Source organism: Marmota flaviventris, chromosome 16 (genome assembly GCF_047511675.1).
Source record: "Marmota flaviventris isolate mMarFla1 chromosome 16, mMarFla1.hap1, whole genome shotgun sequence".
NCBI lineage: Eukaryota > Metazoa > Chordata > Mammalia > Rodentia > Sciuridae > Marmota > Marmota flaviventris.
Genome location: NC_092513.1, coordinates 50466401 through 50494119, shown reverse-complemented (window position 1 = coordinate 50494119; position 27719 = coordinate 50466401). Strand labels below are relative to the sequence as shown.

The window sequence follows — 27719 nt, the reverse complement described above, 5'->3', positions numbered from 1 at the left end:
CTCTCCACCTCCACTGCCTGTGAGGACTGTGAGAAGAAGATTATAGAGCCTCTGCAAATGTCCCTGAGTTAAAGACCAAGTGAGAAGAGCACCTCCTAAACTCCTGAAAGCCAGGTACTACTGTTAAGACATCATCTGGTCACTTTGACTCCAAAAGCAAGATCATGGCAACCTGTGCTGTGCATTTCCAGCAGGGAAGGACCTTCACACTGATTCTGAAGTTACACACTTGGTGTTTTCTTTCTCGTTGACCTATTTATAGCAGGGCGAACACCTGGCTGCTGAGAAGGAAAACTCCATGCAAGTTAGAGGGGAGTGAACCTCTGACCCAGGCAGACCTAGCTCTGAATGTGTTTTTCACTACTAACTAGCTGAGTGACCCTGAGTGTATTAATTAGCCACTGTGAGCTTCAGCTGCCTTAGTGTGATGTCTGATGGTCCACAAATTATTATTTAGCAGGAAAATTAAGGAAAAGCAAAGAGCACAATGGCCTTGAAGACATTTGGGCCAGGAGACCTTGTTCCCCTCTGGAGGCAGGTGAAGAGAGGCGGCTGTCACATCGGTCTGATATAGCCAAAGGTGGCATGGGGGCCCTCTCAAGGGAAAAGATATGAAAGGGTATATTTAGTGACCACCACAAGAGAAGGATCTGAGGAGTACTAGAAAGGTGCATGAGATCCCACCTGAGGACTTTCCATTTTTTGGAACCTGTTCTCTGTTTCAATGCTACTTCTGTTTTCAAAGCAGAATCTCAGGGTTGAAAGAGCTTTAGATTTTTAGCAGCTCTGGAGGAGTATTATGATCACTGTATGACATTAGTGGGAACAGAGCTGCTAGTTCCTTTTCCCCTGACTGTTCGGTGGAGTGGGGAGAAGACCCAGTGTGAGGCCTAAGTTGACATGCGGCCAGAGTGCTGAGCGGGCAGAGGAAGAAAAGCTGATCTGGAGCACAGTTGGCCATTGTCCAGGAAGGTCAACGCATTCCCATTCCACACTCTCTTGCTGTCAGGGAAGGAAATTATCTCCACTTGGCAGGAGAGGAGATTGCCAAGGCTTCAGTGCTGAGGAGCAGTGGGCCTCGGATGACCCTGGGGACCCAGCTCTCAGAGCAGCTTTCTTTCCTCCATACCAACCTGCTCCAGGACCACCTTCATCCCCTCAGCAAAGTCAGCCTAGGGGTTGAGCAGGTATATAGAGGGATGCCAGGTACCGTCTGTTTGTTTTTGTTGTGCCAAGTGTTTGTTTTGTGCCAGGGCCTTTTGCTGGGAAGCCATGTTTTTTGGAAAGAACAAGGCAGAAGCAGGGAAGGAAGGATCAGAGCATGAGGGACTGAGGGCTTGCTAGGGCCAGCAGTGAGCCTCTGAAGGACTCCATATAAGGAGTGACAGGACCAACTTTACTCAAATCCCAAAGGTCCCTTCCTGGAAAGGATGAGCCTGATAGATCAGAATAAGCAGCATCTTAGAAACATAATCTGCCTGTGAATTGATTGAGGCCTTCCCTTTCCTGTCCCGCTGCCAGGATCCCAGGACGTTGTTATCCTGCATTGATTTTAGGTATATCACCGATGTCCTGACTGAGGAGGATGCCTATGGTGAGTCATGTGCGAGGGGTGGGCCTGGAAGCTTCCTGGTGTATGCAGAAATGTGTAAGCAGCATCCACAGGCCCTGTTGGGTGGATGAAGGAGTGAGTGATGCTTTTTATTTTTGCAGAAATACTGAAGAAAGGTCAAGTTGGTAAAAAAGAAAGAGGTGGGTTGTAAGAAAATTTCCTTCCTTGCTTGTTCTATCATTGTTCACTTTTGATTGTCCCTGTCTTCTATGAGTGCGCATTATCCTCAGATGCACTGTGCCAACCTGGGTGAATTGGGGGATTGAGTCATGAGGATCACAAATTCTAGGCCAGCCAGATGCACTGTGCCTAGCAACTAAGGCCCCAATCAGAATTGTGGGTCTAGGTGAAGAAGCCATATAGGTATGACCTCTGGCTGCAGGGTTCACTTCTGCCACTGCTCACAGAAAGTTTGACTTTAGGGTTGTACTGTAGGTTAGGGGGACCCTTGGGGAGTGGGGCATTCAGAGAAGGTATCCTGATCACCTGGACTTGACACCCCAGTTGGCTGGATTTGCGGCAGGGTGCATGTGAAGGGCACCCAGAATAGCTGGATTCTTTGAGCAACAGTTTAGCTGTAGACAATTTGAACCCAAAGTTCCCTACAAGGTGCAAGATGTTGACAAGTGTTGTGTTTTCCAGAAGAGCAAATGCTGATGCATGGCTACCCTGCCTACACCACATCATGTGCCTGGCTGGGGTACTCAGATGACACACTAAAGCAGGTAGGCTTTTTTAACCTGGTTTTGCAGGCAAGGTGAAGGGGGAAAAGTAAACTGGTTTTCCATCTGCACTCGCACCTCTGCAGTCATACATCACCTCTGACACCAGATGTGTACAGTTTTCTCCCATACCAACCAATTCTCTAATCTCGTGGGCACCATGGGTGGCCTACAACTTAATTCTAATTCTGGAGTTATCATCAGACTCCACAGGTTATTGGCTCAGGCTTACAGGACTTCCCCACTTCAGATGCCAGTCATGCAAGTCTAGGTTGTCACTTGAGCTTTTGACCAACCATCTAGAAAATGGAGGTTTCTATACAACCCAACCAACCCACCTCCTACCCCCACTGCCTTTGAATTTTATTATTTGCTAGAATGGCTCACAGAACTTAGGGAAACATTTGCGTACATTTACTGGTTTATTATAAAGGATATAATGCAGGAACAGCCAGGCAGAGGAGATATACAGAGCAGAATATGTGTCAGGGGCACCCAGACCAACCCTGAAGCTCTCTGGACCCTTTCCTTTTGGGTTCTTCCAGAGGCTTCACTTAGCAGGCATGTTGATTACATCATTGGCTATTGGCAGTAAACTCAACCTTCATCCCTTCCCCTCTCTAGAGGTCTAGGGTGGGGGTTGAAAGTTCTAACACCTTATTAGGGCCTGGTCTTTCTGGTGATCAGCTCTAATGGGTCCCTCTTTAGGTTCATTAGCATACAAAAGACACCACTCAAGAGATCCCCAGGGTTTGGGGGAGCTGTATGCTAGAAAAATGGGGCAGGGAAGTGGAAGAGGCAGATACCAAATCACACAGGCTTCCCTGGGAGAGATTTACAATTTTATTATTAGGTTTTCCAAATCCTCAATCCAAGGCTTCCTTCAGAAAGTACTTATATATGAATGAAAGTCAAGCCATTCACCTTGCAGACCCTGGGACTCTGACATAATGGTCTCAGCTCAAATTCTAGAAGGTGAGAGACTAATATTGATAATAGAGACTAATAGAACCATGTACCATTGTGCAGGTGACTTACCCATTGCTGAGCCTCAGTTTTCTCACTGTGAAACAGGGAAATAACAGCCTGTGTCTCAGTGGGGCAGTTTTGAGGAAAGCTGTAGGTTAGCATCCGGTGGCTGACATGTGGTATACAGATAGCACATTATTCATTTATTACTCTTTTGTTTTTTAAAAGATGGACACAATATATTTTATTTATTTATTTATTTATTTATTTATTTACTTACTTACTTATTATGTGGTGCTGAGGATGGAACCCAGTACCTCACAAGTGCGAGTCAAGCGTTCCACTGCTGAGCTATAACCCAGCCCCTACTCTTTCTTATTACATTTACTCACCTAGAGTCGAGAGAGAGAGAAAGAGACAGAGACAGAGCCTGGCTTTTGTTTGTTGCTCTTTTTATCCATTAGTTCGATGGCCGTCACAGAAAATCCTGGCTAAAAAGAGGGTCATTCATACTATATTCCCCTTCCAGGATTGCTGTGACAATTTGAGAAATAGTTCCTGTAGAGACAAGGATCACTACCACTAGAAAGAATGATGCTCTGTTGGCCAAACTGCATCTCCTTTTAATTTTAACAATACATAATTGTTTTTCTGATTTATGCTATAACTGTTATGTTTAAGAAACTCAGATCAGAAATGACTGAGGTGCCTAATGTCAGGCCAGGGGAGCTCAGTACCTTATTCCATCCCAACTAACTTTCTGCCACTGGTCCTGATTCTTTTTTTTTTTAATATTTATTTTTTTAGTTGTAGTTGGACACAACACCTTTATTTCACTTGTTTATTTTTGTATGTGGTGCTGGGGATCAAACCCAGGGTCTCGCACGTGCGAGGCAAGCGCTCTACCTCTGAGCCACAACCCAGCCCAGGTCCTGGTTCTTCTTGGCATTTCCAGGAGCCAGTACCAACAGGTACTCCTCTTTCTCCATAGCTCTGTACAGCAGCGCTGAAGGACGGCTGGACCAGGTAAGTTATTTGCATGGTAGTGGACTTGACCTTCTCAGCAGCAGGAAGAGACTCATTGGAGAAGAGCCAGGGACTAAACAGCACCAACAAGGCCAAAAGCAGTATGGCACATAGGCACACCAAAGCTCCAATGTAGACCAGGCTCATTCTCCAAAGATAAGATAAGTCCCAGTTAGAATGTTAGAACATCACATGAATAAAATAGAACTTGGAGACTGTCCACTTCAAGCAGCTATTCAGAATAGAAATCCATTCTATTAGATGAATCACAAGACCTGATTCAGCATTTCTGGACAGCTCCCAAGGCAGCCAGCTTAACTTTACAAAGCACTTTTCCATTGCTTGAGGCCATTAAGTGTTAGAAGGGTCTTGAATATTGGCAACCCTTCACTTCCAACTAACTTTCTGCCACTGGTCCTGGTTCTTCATGGAGTTTCCAGGAGCCAGGTTTCTCCTCTTCCACTGGAGTGACAATCCTCCCTTCCCCAGACTGCCTCCTGATCAGATGGAACACCTGCACTTCTCCCTCCTTCGTATATAACTATGGACCCCTGAGACTCCTACGATCTTCCTCTGAATGAATCGTGGTTGTCAATAACCCCAAATCCTTATATACAGTAGGAAGCAGAGACTGTTTTCCCTCTTGATCCAGCCACTATAAGCCCATGAGTGTAGATAAAGGTGGCACCTTTTACCTGGCTTGTGATTGATCAACTCTGCAGATTCTCAAAGTGTGGTTCATGGAGCATCAGCACCTGGGAGCTTGGGAGTTTGTCAGAAATGCAGAGTCTCAGCCTCTCCCCAGTCCTGCTACATTGAAATCTGCATTATAACAAGATCCCTAGGTGATTGATGTGCACACTAATGTGTATTCTTTTTAACTCCTCAGCTAAAGATATAAAAGAGGCAGCATAAAGCAATAGAAAGAGACTTTGGCATATGATAGAACTGGAATCAAATCCTGCCTTTCCTCCTCATTCCTTACAAACCTGTGTGATTCTGAGCAAATTGCTCACTCTTGCTCCACTGCATTTTCTCTCTGTATAAAATGGAAATAATATTAATTGATAGTTCTCCTCAAAGTTGCCATATGTGACAAGGACCAGCATAAGGTAGATTCAGAGCAGGTGCTCAGTGCAGGCTTCCTGCCCTCCTCCAGACTCAGGAGTCCAGAGCAGTGGATCTGGTGAGTAGGCCACGCTCCAGGAAAATTTCATGGGCCTCCCAACACTAGAAGCCTGACATGCAGAGGCTGTGGCCAGCAGCCCTCTCTCAAGCACCACAGATCATGTAGTCAAGCTCCACTGTGTGTAGAAATGTCTTCAGAGGGTACAGTATTGCGCTCAGGAAGAAAAGGGCAGTAAGTGCCTGGGTATGTGTGAGCTGGGGATTTTTGTAGGCACTTAGAGAAGCAGAGGAAGGAGCTTGAGCAGTCCTGGCTCAGTCTGAAGCAACATCCAGCAGCCATTGCTGGCCCTAAGTGCAACCTTGATGCCAGGATCGCACAGGAAGCAGAGGCTGATAAGAGAGAGCACTTGCCAGTGGCCTGGCAATGTGTCCCCTCCTCCACATGACAGTGCCCACATTCTGGTCAATGACACTCTCCTGACAGCAAAGTCACAGGGAACAAATGTAGAGGCTTTTATTTCAAGAGCATAATTGCACATCAAGACAGATTAGGGAGCTCCCTGAAAATGTCAGATGTGGTGTGAAGGAGATCTCTGCAGGGAGCCTGAGGCCACACTCTGCTGCTCCTCAGTGCTGTGGCCTAGTCCTTTTCTCCCTCTGGGGCTTAGGCCCCTGCACCAGAGGGAACAGACTAGCCCCAAGGCCTTCCTCTCATGGGCTCATTTAAGATAAGGCCCGCTATGGGAAGGGCTAAGCAAATATAGGTGCTTTATAAATCAGACTCTTCATTTGTGATTTCTCAGGGTGGCTGTCTTAGCAAACCACATCAGCCCCACTATCCTCTTCAATTCCAACTGTGACATTTTGTAGTTCTAGGAGAGGGGTTGAGAGTGAAAGTGAGGCTGGGTAGGTCAGGAGGTGTGGTGTTGGATCAACAAGGCAGCGGGGAGGAGGGAGGTAGTAGTGGTGGTAAAGTTAGGGAGTGGAATGAGAGAGTGGGGCTGGGGCTGGACCTTTAGCACATACACACTCCCAGTTTTGTTCCTTTTTGCTCTTAATTTCTTTTCATGACACAGTAAAAACTCAGTTAATTATATTAGAGATTTAACTTCTCTCTCCAGTTCCTTAACTGTAGGTAACTGAAAATCATTGCCCTGATCCTGGGTACTGAGAGATGCAGTTTGCAGGTTTATTTTCAAGCCGCTTGTCTAAAGATTGACTGGAAAATACCAAGAGGTTACTGGAAAATGTGGTCTGTGGATTATTGACATAGAGAGTCACTTCTGTAGAAAATCCAGGAGCTTTTGCCAAGTCAGAAGACAGATCCAAACTACCCAACCAAATGTATTTATAGGTTTAAAGTAAAGGTTGGGGCTGATCTCCAGGATGACATGCGTCGATGCCGCCTCATCAGAGACATGATTGGACCAGAGAAGACTTTGGTAAATATCCTCTTACACCACTAAGAAGTGGCCACCTTGCCATTTTGTTCAGGGCCAAAACTCATTTCAAGCAAGAACTCGTTTCAAGCAAGAATTAAAAACAGTGGGAATTTTAAAACTTACTGTCAGAGGAATTATGATTCTGTGGCCTTGTAGTAGGTGAACTCTTTTTAAAAAATGGGGGCTGATACTTTTTAGTTTTTGAATTCTGCAGAACAAGCTAAATAATACCAGGGTGATAGATTGGTCATCTTGCTAATATGAATAAGCTCAAGCAAATGGGTCTCCCATTGACGCCCTGATGTGTCAGTCATTAATTCCCTACATAGCTCATCAGCTAGGCGGCTTTCAGGGAACTAGTGTGAAGAAGTATTGAAACTCTGGCAGAAATAAATGTGAGGATTGGTCATTCCTGACTGTGTATTGTTATGAAACAGTTATTATGTGTAAAATATTTTCATGAAAGGAGGTCACCATTGAATCTCTTTAAAAAATTTTTTTTTAGTTATACATGGACACAGTATCTTCATTTTGTTTATTTACTTTATATGGTGCTGAGGATCGAACTCAGTGCCTCACACATGGGAGGCAAGTGCTCTTCCGCTGAGCCACTTCCCAGCCACCTCGAATCTTTTTTTTTATAAAGTTAAAAGGCTTGTTTCATACATTAAAATTGAAGTGTGGATTCCTTGAAGTGGCAGCAGAATCAGAAGTCCCATTATTTATACATGAGTTAATTTAGCTGCTTTTGTTTCATGAGGTCATCCTCATCCAAATAATTTATGATGAAAATTGATCCTGAGTGTACTATCTTCTGCTTCTCACCGTCTTGTGAGGGAGCTCACACACTTAGCACATTCTATAGATAGATTTCCTTTTCTGTCTTCTCCAAGCATGGGAAGGCTGGGGTAGTCGGGGTGGAAGGGTCTTGCTCAAGTGCTGCACACCCAGCCCCTGGCTTCCAGGCAGGGTGGCAGCACACACTACAGAGATCCAGGGCTGGGCAAGTGAGGCCTGGACCTGAATTCACCCTTGACTTACCTTACTGTTCTTGAGGAAGTTACGTCTCTGCATTTCAGTTTTCTATTTATAATAGGTTAATATGAACTGCCTTGTAGGGTTTTTATAAGGATTAAATGAAACAAAATCCATGAAGTGCCCAGGGAAGCAGGTATTTCATTAAGTAGTTATTTATTAATGTGCCAGACACATGGTAGGTAGTAGTCAATAAATAACTCTTGAGCAAACTCAATATTGACTGTGCATATGATTCAGAATGATAAAATGGTTCCAACAATCTAACTAACACTGCAAAACACACCTATTTGTGGGGGTGTGGGGGCATCTCAATGTAAACTGGGCCTGAGCTTCAGGGTCTAGCAAGTACTTCTTGAGACCCAGCCCAGGGCACTTTCAGACATTATAGAGTCTTCATGAACAATTTGCATCTCCTCAAAAAAGACAGTATCTAGAGCCAGAGTTCTAATTACAGTGGCTACTCTTTGGTTCTTTTTGTTTGGGCTGCATGTGCTTGTCCTCAAAAAAGGAAATGTCAGGTGAATCTTCCTCAGCAGTTGGTGGTACAGAGTGACAATGTCTCCTTGTTGGGAGTCACCCCTGCAGCAGAGTGAAGTCCATTTCCTTACAGATGATGGATGCCAACCAGCGCTGGGATGTGCCTGAGGCAGTGGAGTGGATGTCAAAGCTGGCTGAGTTCAAGCCATTGTGGATTGAAGAGCCAACGTCCCCTGATGACATCCTGGGGCACGCAGCCATTTCCAAGGTGGGTAAACTGATGCTTCTGCTGCATTGGCCATTTATTTTTTTGTTTAGTTTTCCAGAAGGGTCATGGAAGATGCCAAAATTTCTTTTGAGTTTTCCCTTTTACATTTCCTCATGGAATATTTGAAATAATTGTAACATGTGACAAGTACGGGAACTGCAGACTCCATTTCCATTTGTTTGAGAAAGTTGCTGAAAGTTTAAAGGCTATCAGCCATCTGAAGATTAATAGATATGGTTCTCATACTTTTATAAATATAGAAATATGATTGATATGTAGATATAGATGGTCACTGACTTAAAATGGCTCAACATATGATTTCCCCACTTTATGATGTTGCAAAAGTGATAGGCATTTAGCAGAAACTAGACTTCAAGTTTTGAATTTGCATCCTTTCCCAGGCTAGCAATATGCAGTACAATACTCTTGAGATGCTGAGCAGGAGCAAGCAGAAGCAAGTAGCAGCTCCTGCTCATCCACACGATCACTAGGGGAAATAACCAGTGATCTGCAGTATGCAGTGCTGCTGAGCTAGGATGTTCCATGGGTGGTGTATTCAATGAGTTTTCTACTTAGTATCCTCTTCACTTACAATGGGTTTATCATTATCCTCACTGCAAGTGAGGAGCATCCACACTCATTCACCCAGAATGAAACAAAAAGTGTAGACTTCTCTGGATGTCACAGAAGGAAAGGCTTGCTTTGTTAATCAATGTCAGGTCTCCCTGAGAAAGTTTCCTGTGTTTCCCAAGAGCCCCCGAGAGAAATTCATACTAATTGGGAGCCAGCCCCTCTCCCTTTCACATTCTGAAAGAACTTCATACATTAAAAAAAAAAAAAAGAAAAAAAATCATATGTCAGGATATCCGAGAAGTCTTGTCTGTCTTGGAGAGCTTGCTTATATTTATAGCATTGACCTATGAAGCCAGAATGCCAGTTGGTTAATTCATAAAGAGAACTAGAACGTCTAGGTTTTTTATCCTCAAACCAGCACAAGCTCTGTCAGAAGCTGTATTAAGCCAGAGCTGCAGGGTGAGTATGGAACACAAGCTGTGGAATTTGTAGATGTGCTGGCTTCAGACCACAATGGCCCAGTACGGCCATCGCCAAGCTGATATACTTGCTTCTGGCAGCAGAGATATTGAGTCCCAAGCCTTGTCTCTACCCCGGGAACATTTGCCTCTGACTTGTGTTTTCATTGGATAACCCTTTCCCCCTGCACCCTGTACTATTGAGTTATTACATTCATTTGGTTTCCAGCCAAGTCTTGCCCCCTTAGGAACCATTTTCTCCCTGAGGTGATTTTGCATAACTCTGTTCTCCCCTATTAGGATTTGATCATTAAAAGTTAACTCTGAGCCAGGTGTGGTGGCGCACACATGTAATCTCAGTGGTCCAGGAGGCTGAGGCAGGAGGATCACAAATTCAAAGCTAGCCTCAGCAAAAGCGACTTAGTGAGACCCTCTCTCTAAATAAAATACAAAAATAGGGCTGGGGATGTGGCTTAGTGATCGAGTGCCCCTGAATTCAATCCCCAGTAACCCCTGCCCCCTGCATAAAAGTTAACTGTGATGGAGTAGTCTTAGTTCCAGGTTCTGGAAGGGACACCTCGATGCATCCTACCTAAACTCACAGGTCTTACAAGGGTATGAAGTCAGAGGCTCAGAGACTTGTTCTTCCAGTTTTCTCACTAAATCAGCATATGATCTACTTTAGGTGGGACACTCATCAGAAACCTGTTTCAGGAATTCTCTCCTTTCTCTACTTATAGCCTCATGAAAGAGAAAAACCTGAGACATGAAGTAAAGTTGGATGGGATCCTGGGCCGAATGCAGTAGAAAGAAGGGTGAGAAGGATGATGGGTGTGGTCCTATGTGACAGGGGACCTTGATGGGGAGAGAACAGAAGTGATAATGTAGGGAACACCATACTACAGGTAAGGGAATGAGAGCAGGAGTCATGGAGCAACTGAGACCTCTTTATTTAAAGAAAACCCGAACTTTCCAAGGAGTAGTTCTGAAATGGGCAGCTCTGGATGAGAGGTCATGGGACAATAAGACTTTTCACCTGAGTCCCACTTGCCTTTGCTTCTTAGAGTTCTTTAAGGGTTGCTGCACCCTAATGTATGCTGTATGCCCCAGCACCCACCTGACCTCTGCCCACCTGGAGGGTCTCCTTAGAAGCTCTTCTGGAATTTGATGCTCCGAGGTTTTGCCTACACAGGTGTGGGGATGTCATTTCCTCAGCAGGCATCAGAGGAAGGGGGCAAATGAGCTAGCTACAAGGGAGGGGTGAGTGGGATGGAGATACCTAAGGGAATGCAGGGTGCATGCTGGGGAGGTGCTGGGAATGCAGTAGCTGGGGCCAGACAATGGGGTCCATTGCTCAGAGAATACAGCCAGAGGAAGCCACTGGAGGATCTCAGTGATGGCTGGAGGAAAGGGCGAGTGGACTGGTATGGCAACAGGAGTGAATTGGGGGTGGGTTTGTGGAAGGCGAAGAATGGGCAGAAGGAAATAGGATGGGAACTGGGAGGCTCTTGCTTCATCTAGGGGAGATGAAGGGGAGGGCAGGTTGAAGAGAGCAGACTCAGGAATTAGTGACAAGGAGGTACAAAAACTTGGTACATAGTCAGTGCCACACATAGACGGCCTTAGAGTGGTAGAATGAGTAACTCAAATGGTTTTCTCTCCTTACCTTTCCTTTTCTCCCTCTCTTCTAAGATAAAAGAACCAAGCAATCTTAAATTAGAAACTTCAGGAAGCATAAAATATTGTGTGAAAAGGCGCTTGAGAACCCATCTGTTGAAACTGAGACCTGCTGCAATTAGGAAGCCAAGGCTTCAGGTGACTTGTGCATAACTTGGCCAAGTTCACACTTCCTGCTTAAGGCAAGACAAGTGCTAGAGTAAGGGACACCTGCCTTCTAAAATAAGGGCTATTTCTTCTGAGAAGCTGGCTTAATCTAGTGATTCACACATAAAGTAAAGTTGGGTGAGATCTCAGGCCAAATGCAGTAGAAAGAGCCTCCTCTGGCGCTGGAATTGGCCTAAAGTTCAAACCAGATGTATCCTTCTAGTTTTGTGATGGGGGCACAGTTCTTACCTTGCACCTCTTTTTCTTCATCTGTAAAATGGGGCTACTGATGGCTCCTCTCCGGCTGGGTTGTGACTAGGAGTGATTGACGTCAGTATTTTACATGGTGCCTGACAGGCAGTTAAGAGCTCAGAAAGTGTGGCTCTGGGTGTCAGTGATCAAGAGATGGAACCGGGCAGGAGCCAAAGATGTCTGAGGTGGGCAACTGTAGAATCATAGTTCAGTGGAGGCTGCAGAGGAGCAGCTTAGGGCCCGGGGGCTGGTGAGTGAGGTAGCTTTCCAGAGCCAGGCAAGAGGATAGAGTAGCAACATCATATCTTAAGATTCCAACAACTCACCAAGTGAAGAGTTCACAGGTGAGCAATGGTCTCAGCCTTATCTGTGAAGTAGGATCTCAGTCATCCACATACCTGGAAGGGAGAGGATTTTGGAATTGACAGTAGCACATGAGGGTTCTAGAATAAGCTAAGAAGAAAGAACAAAGAAGAAAGGGAGAGGTAACCTGCAGGAAGCAGAGGTTGGACCCTGTGTGTCCATGAAGAGCCACTACTAAGTGACCAGGTCTTCTCCCAGTTCCACACCACAGCACAGGCCTTGGAGCAAGAGGGCCAGGAAGGGAACCGATAGCAACTGTGAGCAGCGCTTGCCTTTCCTCTCTGGACATGCGTTGGTCCCTCCACACACACATTCCCCTGGATATCTTCCTGCCAGTCTTTAAACTTCCCTTGGTCCAACCCCAAGGATGTCTCCTTCTTCAGCTATAAATATTTTAAACACAAGGAGTTGTTTCAAATCTTATGAAAATGACACAAGACTGGCTTCTCTTGTAGGCACTGGTTCCATTAGGAATTGGCGTCGCTACTGGAGAGCAGGTGAGTGACATGTCCTTGACCACGGACCGAGGACCCCATTGTACATTAGGCTCCCATACCTGTTGCATTGTGAGCTGGGAATTTTTGTTATCTTAGAAATCAGCAGTTCCTTAGTGTCTGGAGTCAGATGTGGTTAAAAGGTTGCAGCTTTTTCTATAATTCATGGGACTCAGGTCATTGATTTTTTTTTTCAAATCAGAATTGACAAGGCAGCAATTTAAAGTTATGATCACAAGGGCATACAATGGCTTCAAGAAAGCCAGCTTCCAAATTGAATAAACATGATGGCATTCGCTTTCTGTGCTTATAAACTAAGCTCAAGTGCCTGCCAACACCTGCTGCAGCCAGCCCACGAGCCAAGCAGTGTGAGGAACAGATTCTCAGTTTTCCCAGCAAAGGAGCAATACTGCTCTGCCATGGTTCCGTTTTGTCATTGTGCCACCTGCTCATCGCTATTACTGTACTTCATCCTGATGCTCCACTTCACTCCCACTTGCCAATAGACACAGCAGTTATTCCTTAATAAATGGCAGGCTGATGCGATCTGTACCTGACTCACACTCTCACATTCACAGATTTGTAAAGAAGTGAGCCCAAAGTCCCTGCCTGCACTGTCAGGGCCACCACATGCCAAGTGAGAATAATACAGCCCAGGCTTCCTGAAGACCTCTGATGAGTCACAGCTGGCATGGAATCACCACGTTGCCAGGCTTAGGGATCCTGAGGGCTAAGGCTGACTCTTCTCTTTGTGTTATTTTTAATTCTATTTCCAGTGCCACAATAGAGTGATATTTAAGCAACTCCTACAAGCGAACGCCTTGCAGTTTCTCCAGATTGATAGCTGCAGACTGGGAAGTGTCAATGAAAACCTCTCAGTATTACTGATGGCCAAGAAGTTTGGAAGTAAGGGCCCTGCAGAGGCTGCAGGCCAGACCTGTTTCTCCTGCCATCAGACCCCATGGTTCCCTTGGGGGTCTTTGCAATTCACATAAGCCTGTAGTTTTCCCTGTTGGTTTCTTTCTAACTCTTCATTTAGCCCTAATCAAGGAATCTTTGATGATTTTCATCCTGGAATTTCATTCAGTATTAATGAATGGTTTAATCACCTTTGGGTATTAATAAAAACCACAGGGTTCTCTTTCATTCCTTCCTCTCTCTGTGTTACCTTTGGCATCAAATAGAAATGTCTTTCTTCTAGTTCCTGTTTGCCCCCATGCGGGTGGAGTTGGCCTCTGTGAACTGGTGCAGCACCTGATTATATTTGACTACATATCAGTCTCCACAAGCCTTAAAAACAGGTCAGTAATGTGCCATTAATTCACTTTGCCCCTGAGTAGTGCCCCTTGGTTCAAGTCATATCTTCTATGATTCTGCTCTCAAGACCAGAAATACTCAGAACCTGGTGTAGTGTTACAAGGGCCTAAAATGGCTTTAAGAAAGTCAGCTTCCAAAGTGAATTAACATAGTAGCATTTACTTTTTGTGTTCATAAACTGAACACAAACTATAACACAAAGGCTTTGAGTCTTGCTTGACTTCTCCACATGGGGCAATAACAATGGGGACCCACCAGAGCATAGTCATTGTTCCTTCTTGAAAGGTAAGCTCTTGGTAGCTGACTCACTTTGGTAAGTATGTTGGGGGTGGAGTTTGAATCCAGACCTCCTCTCTCAAAACCAGCTCCTTTTTCTGAAGCCAGCTCTCAGCACACATGCACTCTCCACTTCCATCCAGTCTCCTCTTCTGACCCTGGAGTCCTGTACCACCTGGCTGCAGCTTTATGTAGTTAGTTCATCTTCTCGGCATGCCCAGGGGAACTTTATTATCTTGCCATGCTGAGTATCAAACCCCAAGCTTTGCACATGCTAGACAAGTGCTTCACTGTAACCTCAGCCCCCAGGTGAAACTGGGATGGGATCCTTCCAGTCACTGCATCCATAAAGCTTTACTTACTGTGCTTTTTGGTCTCCTGGAGTTAAAGGTGACACAGAAGCTCAATAAACATGATGCACAGAGAGGGCATGAAAACAGGCATTGGAAAGGTAAACACCAAATTCAGGAAAAAATAGAGCTGGAGCAGTAGTGCAGGCCTGTAATCCCAGCAGCTCAGGAGGCTGAGGCAGGAGGTTCAGAATTTCAAAGCCAGCCTCAGCAATGGTGAGGCACTAAGCAACTCAGTGAAACCCTGTCTCTAAATAAAATACAAAATAGGGCTGGGGATGTGGCTCAGTGGTGCCCAATCCCCAGTAACCCTCCCAGCCAAATAAAGGGATCTGTCTGGGCACATAGCAGGGGTCCTTTATAATTGTAATGGTTTCTTTCTTTATTTAGAGTGCTTTTCAAAGGTTTTGTCACTTGTAGGGTTAGGCTGAATGCCCAGGTGAAAATTGTTTTTTTCTAAAGAAAAAGGAACTAGGTCAAAAAAGTCAGTTACTATTCATTAGCTTTTAAGTATGTTTCCATTGGCAGATATAACTGTGCTGTTTGTTTTAGTAGTCACATTTTGTTGACTGAGGGAGCACAAAATGCTGAGCAAAGAAAGTGGAAATTTATATACTTATATACTCATCCCCGCCCACCTGCCCAGCACCCTTCCCTAAACACTGGAGCATGTCCTCTCTACTCCAACATGGCATTACACAGAGGGCCTGTCATATAGGAATGCTCCACACATCAACCTTTATCAAGAAAGTACCAAGCTTAAAAAGGGATACTAGATATCATTCTTACCTGAATTTTCAGTGGCTCAATGTGATTCAGGTAAGCTCTTGATAGCTGACTTGGGACACCTCAGTATCCCTCAGTGCATTTCCCAAAGTAATAAGTAATAAAGTAATGAGTACACAGGTACTTCCTATTAATATGCCTAAACAATTTTATACTAAACCCATCTGTTCATCTGGAAGATGGAGGTTGACACCAGGTCATCCCCACTCCAATGAATAGGCTGATTCTAGAATGCAGAAAAACCACCTTCCTAGGTTATGTTGCTTTTGCTGCTCTCATTTCAGTTCCTGTCCTTGGGAACAAGGGCTGTCCAGACCAACCTTGAGAAGTCCCACGGGTCTTGAGGGATGAGAATGAGGGCCCCCCAGTGCCTCAGTGCAGGAAGTTCCTGGTGCAATACTGGCAGTGCTGGAGGGAATGCCCCTGTACACCACCACACTGACAGTGCACGCCAACCCCACATGCTTCGTCCTTCTTTGCAGGGAACAACTATTCCCTGCTTATCTTTCAGGGCCCAACTGTGCTATCTCATGTGGCTGTCTTCCTCCACAACCTGTTCTTAATAGATGACACATAGCACAGTCAGTGGCTTAGTGCCTGTGTCCACCAAAACCATGAGACTTATTTGCCAATTTCTTTATGCAGTCCCAGCACCAGGCTGCGCACCACCTGCCTGCCACAGCTATTAATGATCTGGAGACTAAAGCAGCTTAGGTTACCTGTCCCCCTCCACCCCAAACATAAACACATCCTCCCACCACAAAACTAGAAAGTGGCTGACAGACTGACCCAAACCTATACTCTTCTAAACTAGTCACATAGCTGAAAAGAGACTCACTTGGTGATTTAATCTATTCATCTAACTTTGGGATATAGGCACCAGGTGATTCCAGATACTTCATGGAATCTAAACTGATGCTTTTAGGGCATCACAGAACTTTTAGATACCAGGGGCTTTGTGATTCACCTCAGCCCCCACATTGCTGTTTCACACAGATGAAAAGCATCCAGGGCACAGAAGGGCTTTGCCTAGAAGCCTTTGAAATCAGCTAAGCCGTGATGGAGTCCATTTCTTAAGGGCAGTCCCCCCTCTGCCTTAAGAAAAGCATTATCTGACTCCAGGCATTATTGTCCCAATTTGATTCCCTCTTCTAGGATGTGTGAATATGTGGACCATCTGCATGAACATTTCAAGTATCCTGTGGTAATCAAGCAGGCTTCCTACATGCCTCCTAAGGTAAGCTGGGACTTGGGACACCTCAGATGCTGCTAGCCACTAATGTGCCCATGAACATAGGGCACAAAGCTTTAACTCCCTAGAGTTTATTTTCATATCTAGAAACAAATGGCTCTTTAAGAGGTCAGAATCAAATTCCTAAGACCGGAAGGTCAGCATGGAGGTTAAATAGCTTGACAAGGATTCTTTAAAAAACCAAAAATTGGTACCATCTACAAGTTAGTGACCTAAAAGTTTCTGACTACGTCGGTATTACCTGGGCCATTTGTCCTGGTCAGGTTCAGATTGTGGCTTATTTTCACCAATAGGGGTTGTGCTATCAAAGGAAATTTGATTAGTTTCTGTAACTAATCCTAGTGAGTACCCAATAAAGTATGCCCCCCAAGCCCCAGTCTGAAAACTTTTTAAAGTATTGAATTGCTTCTGACTTAACTGGCATTATTAGGAACAGTAGGAATAAGTAACATACATATTTTTGTTCCTGGTGGTTATCAACACAAGTGACTATGTCGTCTTTGCTAGGATGCTGGCTACTCAACAGAAATGAAAGAGGACTCTGTAAGGAAACACCAATATCCAGATGGCGATGTCTGGAAGAAGCTCCTTGCTGCTCAAGAAAACTAAGTGTTCATTTAGCCCTAACACCATTTTTTCTTAAGTGAAAAGGCTTAAAATTTCCTGGGTAGTTTTATAAAAATAGAGAAGAAAAAAAATCTTATCCTACTAATCAAGACAAGTTCCACTCAAGAATTAGCCCAGTCATCATTTCAATTTGATTCTTTTAACAAGCCAATATATATTCTATTTAATCCTTAAGTAGATTTAGATTTACCTAACCCAAAGCCCAGGAAGATATTCTTACCAAAATTTCCATCAAGCGCCAGTCTGCAGACATTAAATCATACTTTGAAAATAAGCAACATATTGCATAATTTGTTGGAACAATCCCTTATTTGTTCTATCTAACACTTGTCATAAACTAGCAGAATAAAAATAGTTCTCCAGGACTCCAGGGGATCTGTTAGTGCACCAAAGGAAAAACTATTAGCCCTGATGTGATCTAGCCTTTTTCTGAGCAGTAAACATATTAGGAGAATCCATACCACACTAAAATAAATGGGGGCAAAATGGTATTTCATGAATTATTTTTGTAATCCTTAAAAAAAAAAAAAAAACCTCTCTCTTAAGTGGTGATTATCTTTTTATTTATTTATTTTTTGGACAGCATGCCTTTATTTGTTATGTGATGTCAAACACTCTGCCACTGAGTTACAGCCCCAACCCCCTAAGTGATAATTATCTTTTAATGTAAAATGCGTCTAGGATGAGATGAATCATGAAAAAAAAAGGGCAAAATATAGTTTAGTCAGAATCTCTAATATATATTCTCACCCTCTAAGCAGCATCTAAACCAGAATCCAGCACACGCTTGCTTGGCTTAGGTGGGTTTGTTTGGGTGAATCTTTTTTAGGCGGGCACTAAGCAGATAAATGGCAATACAGAAGAAAAAAAAAATGGACAAATGCAAGCAGTTCTTTATTATAGAAACATAAAAAACAAATAAGCATTCATAATGCACATATATTATGATGGATGGGTTACTTCAAAATTGAAGGGAATAAATAGCTTGTACAAACAATGAAATTCACAAGTCTTAATGAAGCCAAGAGACTGAAATGCTATGTATTTTTGCTAAAAGTATATAAACTCCCACTTTCTTTGCTCAGCATTTTGTGCTCCTTCAGTCAACAAAACGTGACTGCTAAAACAAACAGCACAGTTATATCTGCCAATGGAAACATACTTAAAAGCTAATTAATAGTAACTGATTTTTTTGATCTAGTTCCTTTTTCTTTAGAAAAAAAAACAATTTTCACCTGGGCATTCAGCCTGACCTCTACAAGTGACAAAACCTTTCCAACTCCTTTGAAAGCACTCTAAACAGCCATTTCCATTTTAATAGTTGGATGTGGATTGTACCCTTTAATCTGAAAGTCTTCAACTTTGAAGTCATCGATTTTCTCAACCTTTCGAAGGATTTTGAGCTTTGGGAAAGGTCTTGGTTCTCGCTGAAGCTAAAAACAAAATCAGATCATTATTTTGCCATATTTGTGCAACCTGCTTTTAATTCTGCTTCCCATGGCTTTTCATGGAACAAGAACACAGTATTTGGGCTGGGATTGTGGCTCAGTGGTAGAGCGCTTGTCTAACACATGCGAGGCCCTGGGTTCGATCCTCAGCACCACATAAAATAAATAAAGATATTGTGTCCAACTACAACTAAAAAAATAAATAAATACTTTAAATACTTAAAATATTGTGTTCTTTTTTTTTTAATCAACAAAGTATTATTTTATAGGTGTCTAATACTGTGGGTGGCCCTAACCCTGGTTATACACTACTACTGCAACATACCCAATTGTTTCTGTTGCACAGATCAAGTGTAAAGGGTATCTTGTAACGATACAAAGCACCAGGTGCCTGGTAGCCCATCATGTGTGAGTTATGGTAATTCATGGTAATTATCAACACTATGACACAGTCTTTTATTTTACTTTTCCATCTATAACTCAGTAACATGCAGTATAGTTTCTCGAGTTCCATTGTCCCTAACCCAAATGTCTCTGGCAGAAAGGGGAACAAAAGGTGGTATCTCTTGACAAGTTACAGAAAAAGGTAAGCCCGGACTCCAGTATGAATACTTGTGGCAGTGAGGATGCAGAGGTCATGACCTCTTGTATCTGTGTCCAACACAAGTGCAGACAGCAGAGAGAAGCAGCTGAATAAACCTGTGGTCACCCTCTATTTAGGCCAAGATCCGAAAAAGGAGTAACTTACAATCTAATCTAGAATAGGATAAGAGTAAAAGTTTTTGGTTCTAAAATTATTTTTTTCTTGAGGCTCATGAAGGCACAGTCATATTTTTATTCCATTTCAAGTCATCTGTAGGTCAGTAAACCTCAGGGATTTGAACAGACTAGGCTTTTGAAAGTTCAGACCCAAGCATTGTATTTAGCATAAAATAAAGACAAAAAAAGCACTTCAATTCCCCTTCAAGTAACAATGAATTGGGAAAGCTGGGATTGTGGCTCAGTGTACAACACTTGCCTAGCATGTGTGAAGCACTGAGTTCGAGTCTCAGCACTGCATATTAATAAATAAAGATCCATCTACAACTAAAAAAATGAGTTAGGAAGGCCCCAAATTCCCTGCCCAGAGTGTGGCTCTTCCTTTCTGGTACAGGTGCTTAATGCCTTAGAGCACCTATCACATCAAGTATTACATCATCTCTGCCCACCTGCCCAACACCCTTCCCTAAACACTGGAGCATGTCCTCTCTACTCTAGCATGGCATCCCACAGAGGGCCTGTCATATAGGAATGCTCCACAAATCAACCTTTGAGTATCAAGCTTTGAAAAGTATACTAGATATCATTCTTACCTGAATTTTCAGTGGCTCAATGTGATTCAGGTAAATATGTGCATCTCCCAAAGTATGTACAAAGTCACCTGGCTAAATAAATCCCACAGAACAATCAATGTTTTCGTTTCAATCCTTTTAAACACATCACTTAAAAACACATTATAGAATATGCAGCTATCCCAAGGCTTTGGAGAAAAATAAAGAATTTAACCAGTACAGCTTTTGAGGAAAGTTAATTTAGGAAAGTTACATTATAGACAACCTGCATGAACTTAAGTTTACATATACAACAAAGGCAGGAAAGCCGGATGAAGGTTTATGAGGCAAGCCAGTTTATGTCTGTCTTATGTATATCAGATTTTAATACTAATCAGAGACTGAACTCTCCTGCTAGTTTTTCCAAATTAAAGAATCAAAGAACTCAGTACAACAGGCTGGCTGTAAGAGCGCTTTCCTAGGGCAGCTCACCTGCAGGCCCGTGATGTGTGCAATCATGTAGGTAAGCAGGGCATAGCTGGCGATGTTGAAGGGCACGCCCAGACCCATGTCACCTGACCTCTGGTACAGCTGGCAGGACAGCTCCCCATTCACCACGTAGAACTGGCAAAGGGCATGGCATGGAGGCAGTGCCATCAGAGGAAGATCTGAGGAACCAGCACAGAGGAGAACAAGGAGGGGTGGATGGTTTTAAAGAGCACAGCTAAGAGCAAGGTAAACCATTGGAGATCATGAAAAAAGCCATCAGGCCCTAGGGAAGTCTGCAACCCAGACCTTTTCATCATACAAAAATCAGACCATTGTCCTACCCCCTGCAGCGGTGGCCTGAAGCTGAAGATTTGTGCAGATTTGTCTATGCTGAAGCAATGTTCTCCCATTCGAGCTGAAATTAAGGATCTATGCTATTTTTGTGGCACGAAACTGCAGATACAGGAGGAATGAGTTACTTCATTTGCAGGGACCACAGGATATTGGTGTCTTCAGCAGACCCTACTGTCTTCATTATAGATCCAAATATCCCACTCTGGGTAGACTTTATTTTTAACAATTGTGTTGTAAAATTACTAGTGATAGTGGAGTAGTGGTGATCTGAAATGTCATCTGCTCCAAATAAAACGTTAAGATTTTATGTGTATTTTCATAGGCAATTTAAAACTCTTTTTGGAAAAAGAACAAGTATAAATGCACAAATTAAGATGCTCTGCTTTCAACCTGATGGTCCGAGAATGAAAATGAATTGTGATTTGCTGAGGTTAACAACAAACCCCATGGCTGGGGCGAGCTCCCAGGGTCCCACCTCTCCGTGGTGCCTCAGCAGTGTCACATGGCTTTGCTTTGTGCTGACCATACACTTAACAGAAAAGAGGATGACCAGAATGGTTTCACCTTTTGGGTTCCAGGCACACATGATGATCCTTCTGTCATCAGGGTTGGTTTTGATGGTGTCAATCACTTTTTGCAGTTGATCTACTCCTTGACCAGAATAATCTATAGAATTAAGACACATACACACATTAATCACAGCCTTTCATGGGATGGCCCTGCCATTGTCTATTAACACCCTTCACTCAATATCCCTTCTTGACCCATGGTGACAGAACTCTGCAAATTTCTCATCTCTCTCTGGGTTGAGTTTAAGGTCCTAAGTTCCTAGTCCTCTGGAGTCATAGCAACTATAAAGGGACACTAACCTACCCACATTTCCACCCAAAACTATACTGAGACTGAGCAGCTAAACAGGTTATTTCCTATAAATATAGGAAAACTCTATAATGATTACATCATCTTTCTTTTCTCCCAATCCTGTTTTCTGGAGTTTGATTCCCTGCTTTCCTTCTGAGATGGAACTGGAAGCTGAGAAGTGATTTGTTAATGGAAACCCAGAGCTTCGGACTGTCCTCTGGTTAAAATTCCAACTGATGGGAAATGTTCCAGACCAATAGTTCTCACATCTTGTGGGATAAAGGCCTCTAACTGATAACTCTGGATTGTACCAATGTTAATTTAAGTAAGAGTATTAACAGGAGCTATCACTATGGGCGGGGACAGGGTGAAGGGTACAGAGGAATTCTCTCTACATTTTTTTTTCCAATTTCCTGTGAATCTTAATTACTTCAAAATGAAAACTCAGAATCAAAGATGACAAACTCCTCTGCTGACTTTAGCAGCCTGTACTCATCCAACTAAGTCAATACTTTTATGACTTGGCCCCTTAAGCAACACCAGGCAGGATGTAAAGCCCCATAGCCAGGGAGAAGCCTGACATCTTCAGGAAGGAGCCCTAGGTCAGCAATCACATACCAAGAAGCCACTGACCATTCACCTGCAGAAAGTCTGGCCTTGCACATGCTAGACAAGCCCTTGTTGTAACCATTTTTAAGTATGCAATTCATCAGCATTAAGTAATTCCTATTGTACAACCACACAGTATCCACTTCCAGAACATTTTCATCTTTCCAAACTAAAATTGCGTACCCAAACACTAACTTCCCATTTTCCCCACAACCCAAACCACCATTCTACCTTTTCCCTCTTCAAATTCACCCATTCCTAGTCCTCACAGCGTTTTTTTAATCCTTGAAACCGCCAACATCAAAAAAGGCCTTATGACTGCACATAAATGCAGACTTAGTCTTTCACTGAGGAATTAACACCAGGCCCAAATCCCTCCAGCCAGGAAACTGTTACTTCCTGCATGTGTGCACACACACACAAACACACCCTGAGGTGGTGTTTGCTTTGGCAACCCCCATCCTAAGAACAGGTGAGCTAGGAAGAAAGAGCCAAAGGCGGGAGTGGGAGGGGGTTGGGCTCTGTGACTCAAGCAAATGGTGCCACCAACAGGACAGGAAATCCTGGAGTGAAATGTTTCATCCTTCCTCTATTCCAGCAGAAGGTGGGGGAGGGGGACCCTAATGCTATGCTGGATCACATCAACACCACCTACTGCACGCTAGAGGTTTAATCTCTAGCTGAAGAAACATAAGCTCCCACAGATGAACTTTCTTCCTACCCTATTCCCCAACATGGACAACAATCCTGCAGCTATCTGCCAACAAACAACACAGGATGGCACAGGTAAGGAAAATTCCAAGAATTCATAAGAACCCCATAAATGCAAATCACCAAGAGTGTGATCTGACCTTCATGGGGCACTCTCTCTCAAAATGTCAAAGTTATACATCAGCTCCTGGGACAGAACCCAGGACCTCACACATGCTAGGCAAGCACTCTACCACAGAGCTACACCCTGACCCCGACGCTGATTCATTATGCCCCAGACTTTATCCAAAACAATGGAGCAAACTCACGCTAGGAAGAACATTTGGGAAATCTGAGGAATTGCTCTGTCTCCTCACCTGAATCCATATCTTTGTATTCTGCCCCAAAATGTCTCCACTGGAAGCCATAGACTGGGCCCAGGTCCCCTTCTTGTCTGGTGGAGAATCCCAGGCCATCCAAAAAGCCTCGAGATCCATTGGCATCCCAGATTTTCACTCCCTTGGAAGATAGTTCTTTAGCATTTGTGGATCCCTAAAGAGATGAGAGTATAACAGGCACACAAGTGAATTCTGAGTCATCTGGGTTGAGGCCCCCAAAGTCACCCACTGCTCAGCCTCTAGCCCATGCTGACACACTGGAGGGCAGGCACTTGACCCTGTCCACATGGAGCCTGAACTATCTGTAAGCAGCCTGGACCCAGTCCTAACTTTTGGAGGGTGATAGGGTGGTCTGACCCCTTCTTTGGATCCATCTCTCCAATCTTTTCCTATAGGGCTGGGGGTGTTGTTCAGTGGTAGAGTGCCCCTGAGTTAAATTCCTGGTACTGTTAAAACAAACAAACAAACAAAAAAAAAAAAACCTCTTCTGAGATTTCTGAAGATGCATTTTGAGGTAGAGGTTCACTGTCATTTAAAAGGCCATCACAGAACCCACCCCAAGAACATAGAACTGAGAAAGATTGAACTGAAGCCAAATGTCAACCCTTTCTAGGTCTGCCTGGATGGCCCAAGATCATATAAGCCACATCAAGAGCTTTACAGACGGGATCCCAATGTCTAGCTTGTCCTAGAACCAAGCCCATCTCTTCAGAGGGTTCTGGCCAGTACTAGACAGAACATCACTGGTTCTGGACCAGGACACTATACAAGGAGGAGCCTGGTGTCTCTGCCCCCCATCTCATGGCTCTCGAGCTCTTGCCCAAACTACCTACTACCTTTTGCTCTCTTCAGCATTCAAAACATGTTGAGTACCTACCATATGGCAGTCTATGCTCCAGTCCCTGGGGGAACAACAGCAAAAAAGAGACTAATTCTTTGCTCTTGTGGAGCTTATTTATTTGTCTGTCATCCCCCTACCCACACTGGGGGCAGACTGGAGAGGAAAGAATGTGGCATTACACATCAGGTGTTTCCCTCTGGAGAAAAATACAGGAGGCAGGGGAGAATTATAGACTTTGACTGGGAGGCTGAGACTCACTGAGCAAAGACTTAAGGAGGTGAGGGAGTCACACTCCATGGGGGTGGAGGAGAAGGTTCTAGAGAGTGGGAAGGCAAGTGCCAGAGGCCTCTGTGGGAATGTCCTAGTGTGCTCAAAGATAAGAGGGTTAGGATGGATGGTACAGAGATGCAGATTTCCCAGAGCTGGAAGGCGCTCTGATAAGGACTCTGCTTTTTACTGAGTAAAATGAGAACTACTAGGGATAATGTCTAAGGGCTGTGGGCCGAGGAATTACATGATCGGACTCTTAAAAACCCTCTCTATGTTGAAAACAGACCGTCAACTTTGTCAACTTTCAGCAGAAGCAGCTTCTTTACCTTGATAAACCACAGCAACTCCTCCAAAACACCCTTCCAGAACACACGTTTGGTTGTCAGCAGAGGAAATTCATCTGAAAAACAGTTTGCCATACAGTGTGAACTTGGGAACAGAGAACACATCTTCAAACTTCCCTGTGGAGGAAAACTGTCCCGGGACATAAATCCCTAGAGTGACCTTAGGAACATCCAGAAAACAGCAACTCCTGGGATCAGGGAGGAGCTCCAGGCTGCAAGGCAAATCAGTGACACAAGTCACACAGGCACAGCCCCTCCTGAGCCCTGGCGACTACTGGACACAGCAGTTCCACACAAAGACATGGAGGATGCCCCTGTGGAAAAGGGAAAGAGCTATCACCCACTACCCAGACCTTGTGAATCCTGTCACACAGGTGTGAAGGCAACACTCAAAATGTTTCCCAGGACACAAGCAATTCCACTACTGTCAAGAGTAAACTTAACTCAGTGCAGGGGAACAGATGTCACACTGGTGAAAACTTCAGAATAGTTTTTCAATATTTGTAAAGCAAATCAACATCAATTATTTTAGTGTACCAAAGCCAGCAACTGTTCACTTTTATGCATGCTCCTAGTTGATCCTTAGATCAAACCTCCTTGAGGAATCTTTATGATCTTCATTTTACAGGCACCAATGGGAGGGAGGCAACAAGCAAGAGAAATAAAGTGTAAACGTTTATTCCCAAATGCAGCACTAATCGAGGCCACATTACTGTTTGCATAGTTGATATTCATGAAACAGGGATTTTTTTTTTCAAGCACCTTCTTTTTTTATCAGTACTCCCTACTGAGCATTATTTTCTCAATCTTTTAACATTTGGGACTGAAGACGAGAGAGGCAAAGTCACTTGTCCAAGGTCTAAGCAGAGGAAGTGAATTTAAACAAGTCTATGGCTGGGTGTGGTGGGGCTGGCCTTGAAATCCCTGAGACTGGGAAAGCTGAGGGAGGAGGATTGAAAGTTCTTGCAAAAGGAAAGCTGGTTGGTGGGAAACCATCAGCTTTGGCAACCTAATAAGATCCTGTCTTAAAAAGGTGAATTGCTCTGCTCAGAGGAAACCCCTAAGCCGTCCTGGGCATATCTGCCTTGGCTGCTGGTAGTGTGCAGTGTCTGAATGGATGTAGGGTGCGAGGGTTTTCCTCCTAACTACAATGAAGAGTCTCGCCTCTCAAAACCACTCCGCACGCCTGGGTCAAGGATGCTCTTTCTTTATTGTGGAAGTCAATGTTACCGTCTGGCTTAAACACCTTGGAGGAGTCCCCTGTCCCGCACAACGGATGCTCAATCCAGGATCACCTGCTGTCAGACGTTAAAGAGCCGCATCTGCTGCCTAACGTTCTGTGCCCTCCCCGACCCAGTCCTTAGTCTCCAGAAAGCCTGATGCAAACAACCCGTAAGCGCACTTCTTCCCTGGAGCCATCCTGGGAGGGTGGAGTAAGACCTCTGCGGACTCTCCGTTTCTTGGCAGGTTTAAGAGGAAAGCGGGTTGGTGCGAAACGGACAGGAACAAGTTCCCGCCAGCTCCTCGGTTCTCTTCCGCCTTCGCCGCTCCGCCCCTATCATTTTCCCTCCTCTTTTCAACTTTTGCAAAGCGGAACAACCAACCGGGGAGAAAAGAGGAGGGGCAAAGCCAGGACGTGCCCAGGCAGATCTCTCACTGCGTAGCACGGGGCGAGCACTGCGGCACCATGCCAGCAGGAGGCGAGGTAGGCTAAGCCGCGGAGCCATTAGGATCTGGTTCACCTTTCAGCTCTGCCAGTCCCATCTGTGTGACCCTATGTGCATCATTTCTCTAATCAGAGCCTGTTTCAAGGTCTGCAAAGCCAGGACACCGAGGCTTCCCCTGCCTCCCTGTAGCCTGCGCTCCCGTCGTCTCCCGAGCGCTCCCAGCAGCCGCAGCGCGGAGCCTGCGGGCGCCCTTCCTCCCTCCCAGAGTGGGCCCAGCCGCGGTCACCTCTCAGGCTGTAGCGTGCCTGCATGCCAAAAACCGACAGGGTGCCGGTGCCGGTGCGGTCCTCCTTCCTGAAGCCGCAGCGCAGGATGTGCTTGATCTGCCCCAGGTACTGCAGCTCCCCGTGCTGCGGCGGCTGCTCTGCGCCCAGCTCCTGTGCGGCTGGCTGCGACAGCGTGCATTGCAACTCAGAGCCGGCGGCAGGCATGGTGAAGGCTGGAGACGCGGACTGCGGCGGGAAACGTGGGCGCCAAAACAGAGCCCTTTCTGCGCGCACTTTTCCCCCCAACGCCGCCCTCGCGCTCCGCCTCTTCCTGCTGGAAAGCGGTGGGTCCGCCAGAGCCAACCGGTCCCCGCCGAGCACCCTCGGGCCGCGGCGGGGCCCGCCCAGGGGAAACGTTGCAGTTTAAGATAAACAGTACGCCAGTCCGCTCGAATTTATCCCATCTCGACGGTTAAAACCCGAGAGAACTCCCAAATCCTGCATCTTGGTGCATTGGCGAGAGCCTCTTGGAAAGTTTTCCAATCCTCTGCCATTCTATGAAGCCGGGAGATCCTGGGACAATCCCCACTTGTTCATACCCTCTTAAAGGAAAAGAAAGAAAAGGAAAAACAACAACAACAAAAAATTGTTGAGATGTTTCCTACAACTAAGGGGTCATGCTAACAAGTGATTCGTGTTTCTATTTTTTCCCCATCCTCACTGAAGGTTAGCAGCTGGAGCAAGTTGAATAATGCAGCTTTTGTGTGTGTGTGTTTTTTTTAACTTGATTAATGATGGCCAGAGGCTTTTCAATTTAACACATTTTTCAATTTTAGTGAAAGTTTAATAATGTAAATGCTAGTGAGTAGGAACTATTTGATAAGTTTAAAATGTCCGAATACATATGTTGTACATAAG

General features: G+C 44.7%; 2 protein-coding genes across 2 annotated transcripts in view; one reads left to right on the top strand and one right to left on the bottom strand.

Annotated features, from left to right (window-relative positions):
• Window positions 1–18045, top strand: part of Enosf1 (enolase superfamily member 1) — a 34575-nt gene extending 16530 nt beyond the window's left edge. Inside the window, exons 6-16 of the mRNA XM_027942930.2 lie at window positions 1522–1594; window positions 1714–1752; window positions 2255–2337; window positions 4295–4329; window positions 6812–6899; window positions 8548–8682; window positions 12608–12649; window positions 13423–13552; window positions 13848–13947; window positions 16531–16612; window positions 17135–18045. Coding sequence (XP_027798731.1) covers window positions 1522–1594; window positions 1714–1752; window positions 2255–2337; window positions 4295–4329; window positions 6812–6899; window positions 8548–8682; window positions 12608–12649; window positions 13423–13552; window positions 13848–13947; window positions 16531–16612; window positions 17135–17236 — 909 coding nt within the window. The 3' untranslated portion in view covers window positions 17237–18045. The remainder of the gene's footprint in view (window positions 1–1521; window positions 1595–1713; window positions 1753–2254; window positions 2338–4294; window positions 4330–6811; window positions 6900–8547; window positions 8683–12607; window positions 12650–13422; window positions 13553–13847; window positions 13948–16530; window positions 16613–17134) is intronic.
• Window positions 18046–18127: 82 nt separating this feature from the next.
• Tyms (thymidylate synthetase) lies at window positions 18128–27140 on the bottom strand. Its single transcript, XM_027942932.3, has 7 exons — window positions 26822–27140; window positions 24851–24924; window positions 23393–23567; window positions 21420–21521; window positions 20505–20680; window positions 20055–20126; window positions 18128–18687 (listed from the first exon to the last, which is right to left on the bottom strand). The coding sequence occupies exons 1-7, from the start codon at window positions 27024–27026 to the stop codon at window positions 18550–18552; spliced, it is 942 nt and encodes a 313-aa protein (XP_027798733.1). The 5' UTR covers window positions 27027–27140; the 3' UTR covers window positions 18128–18549.
• Window positions 27141–27719: the final 579 nt, after the last annotated feature.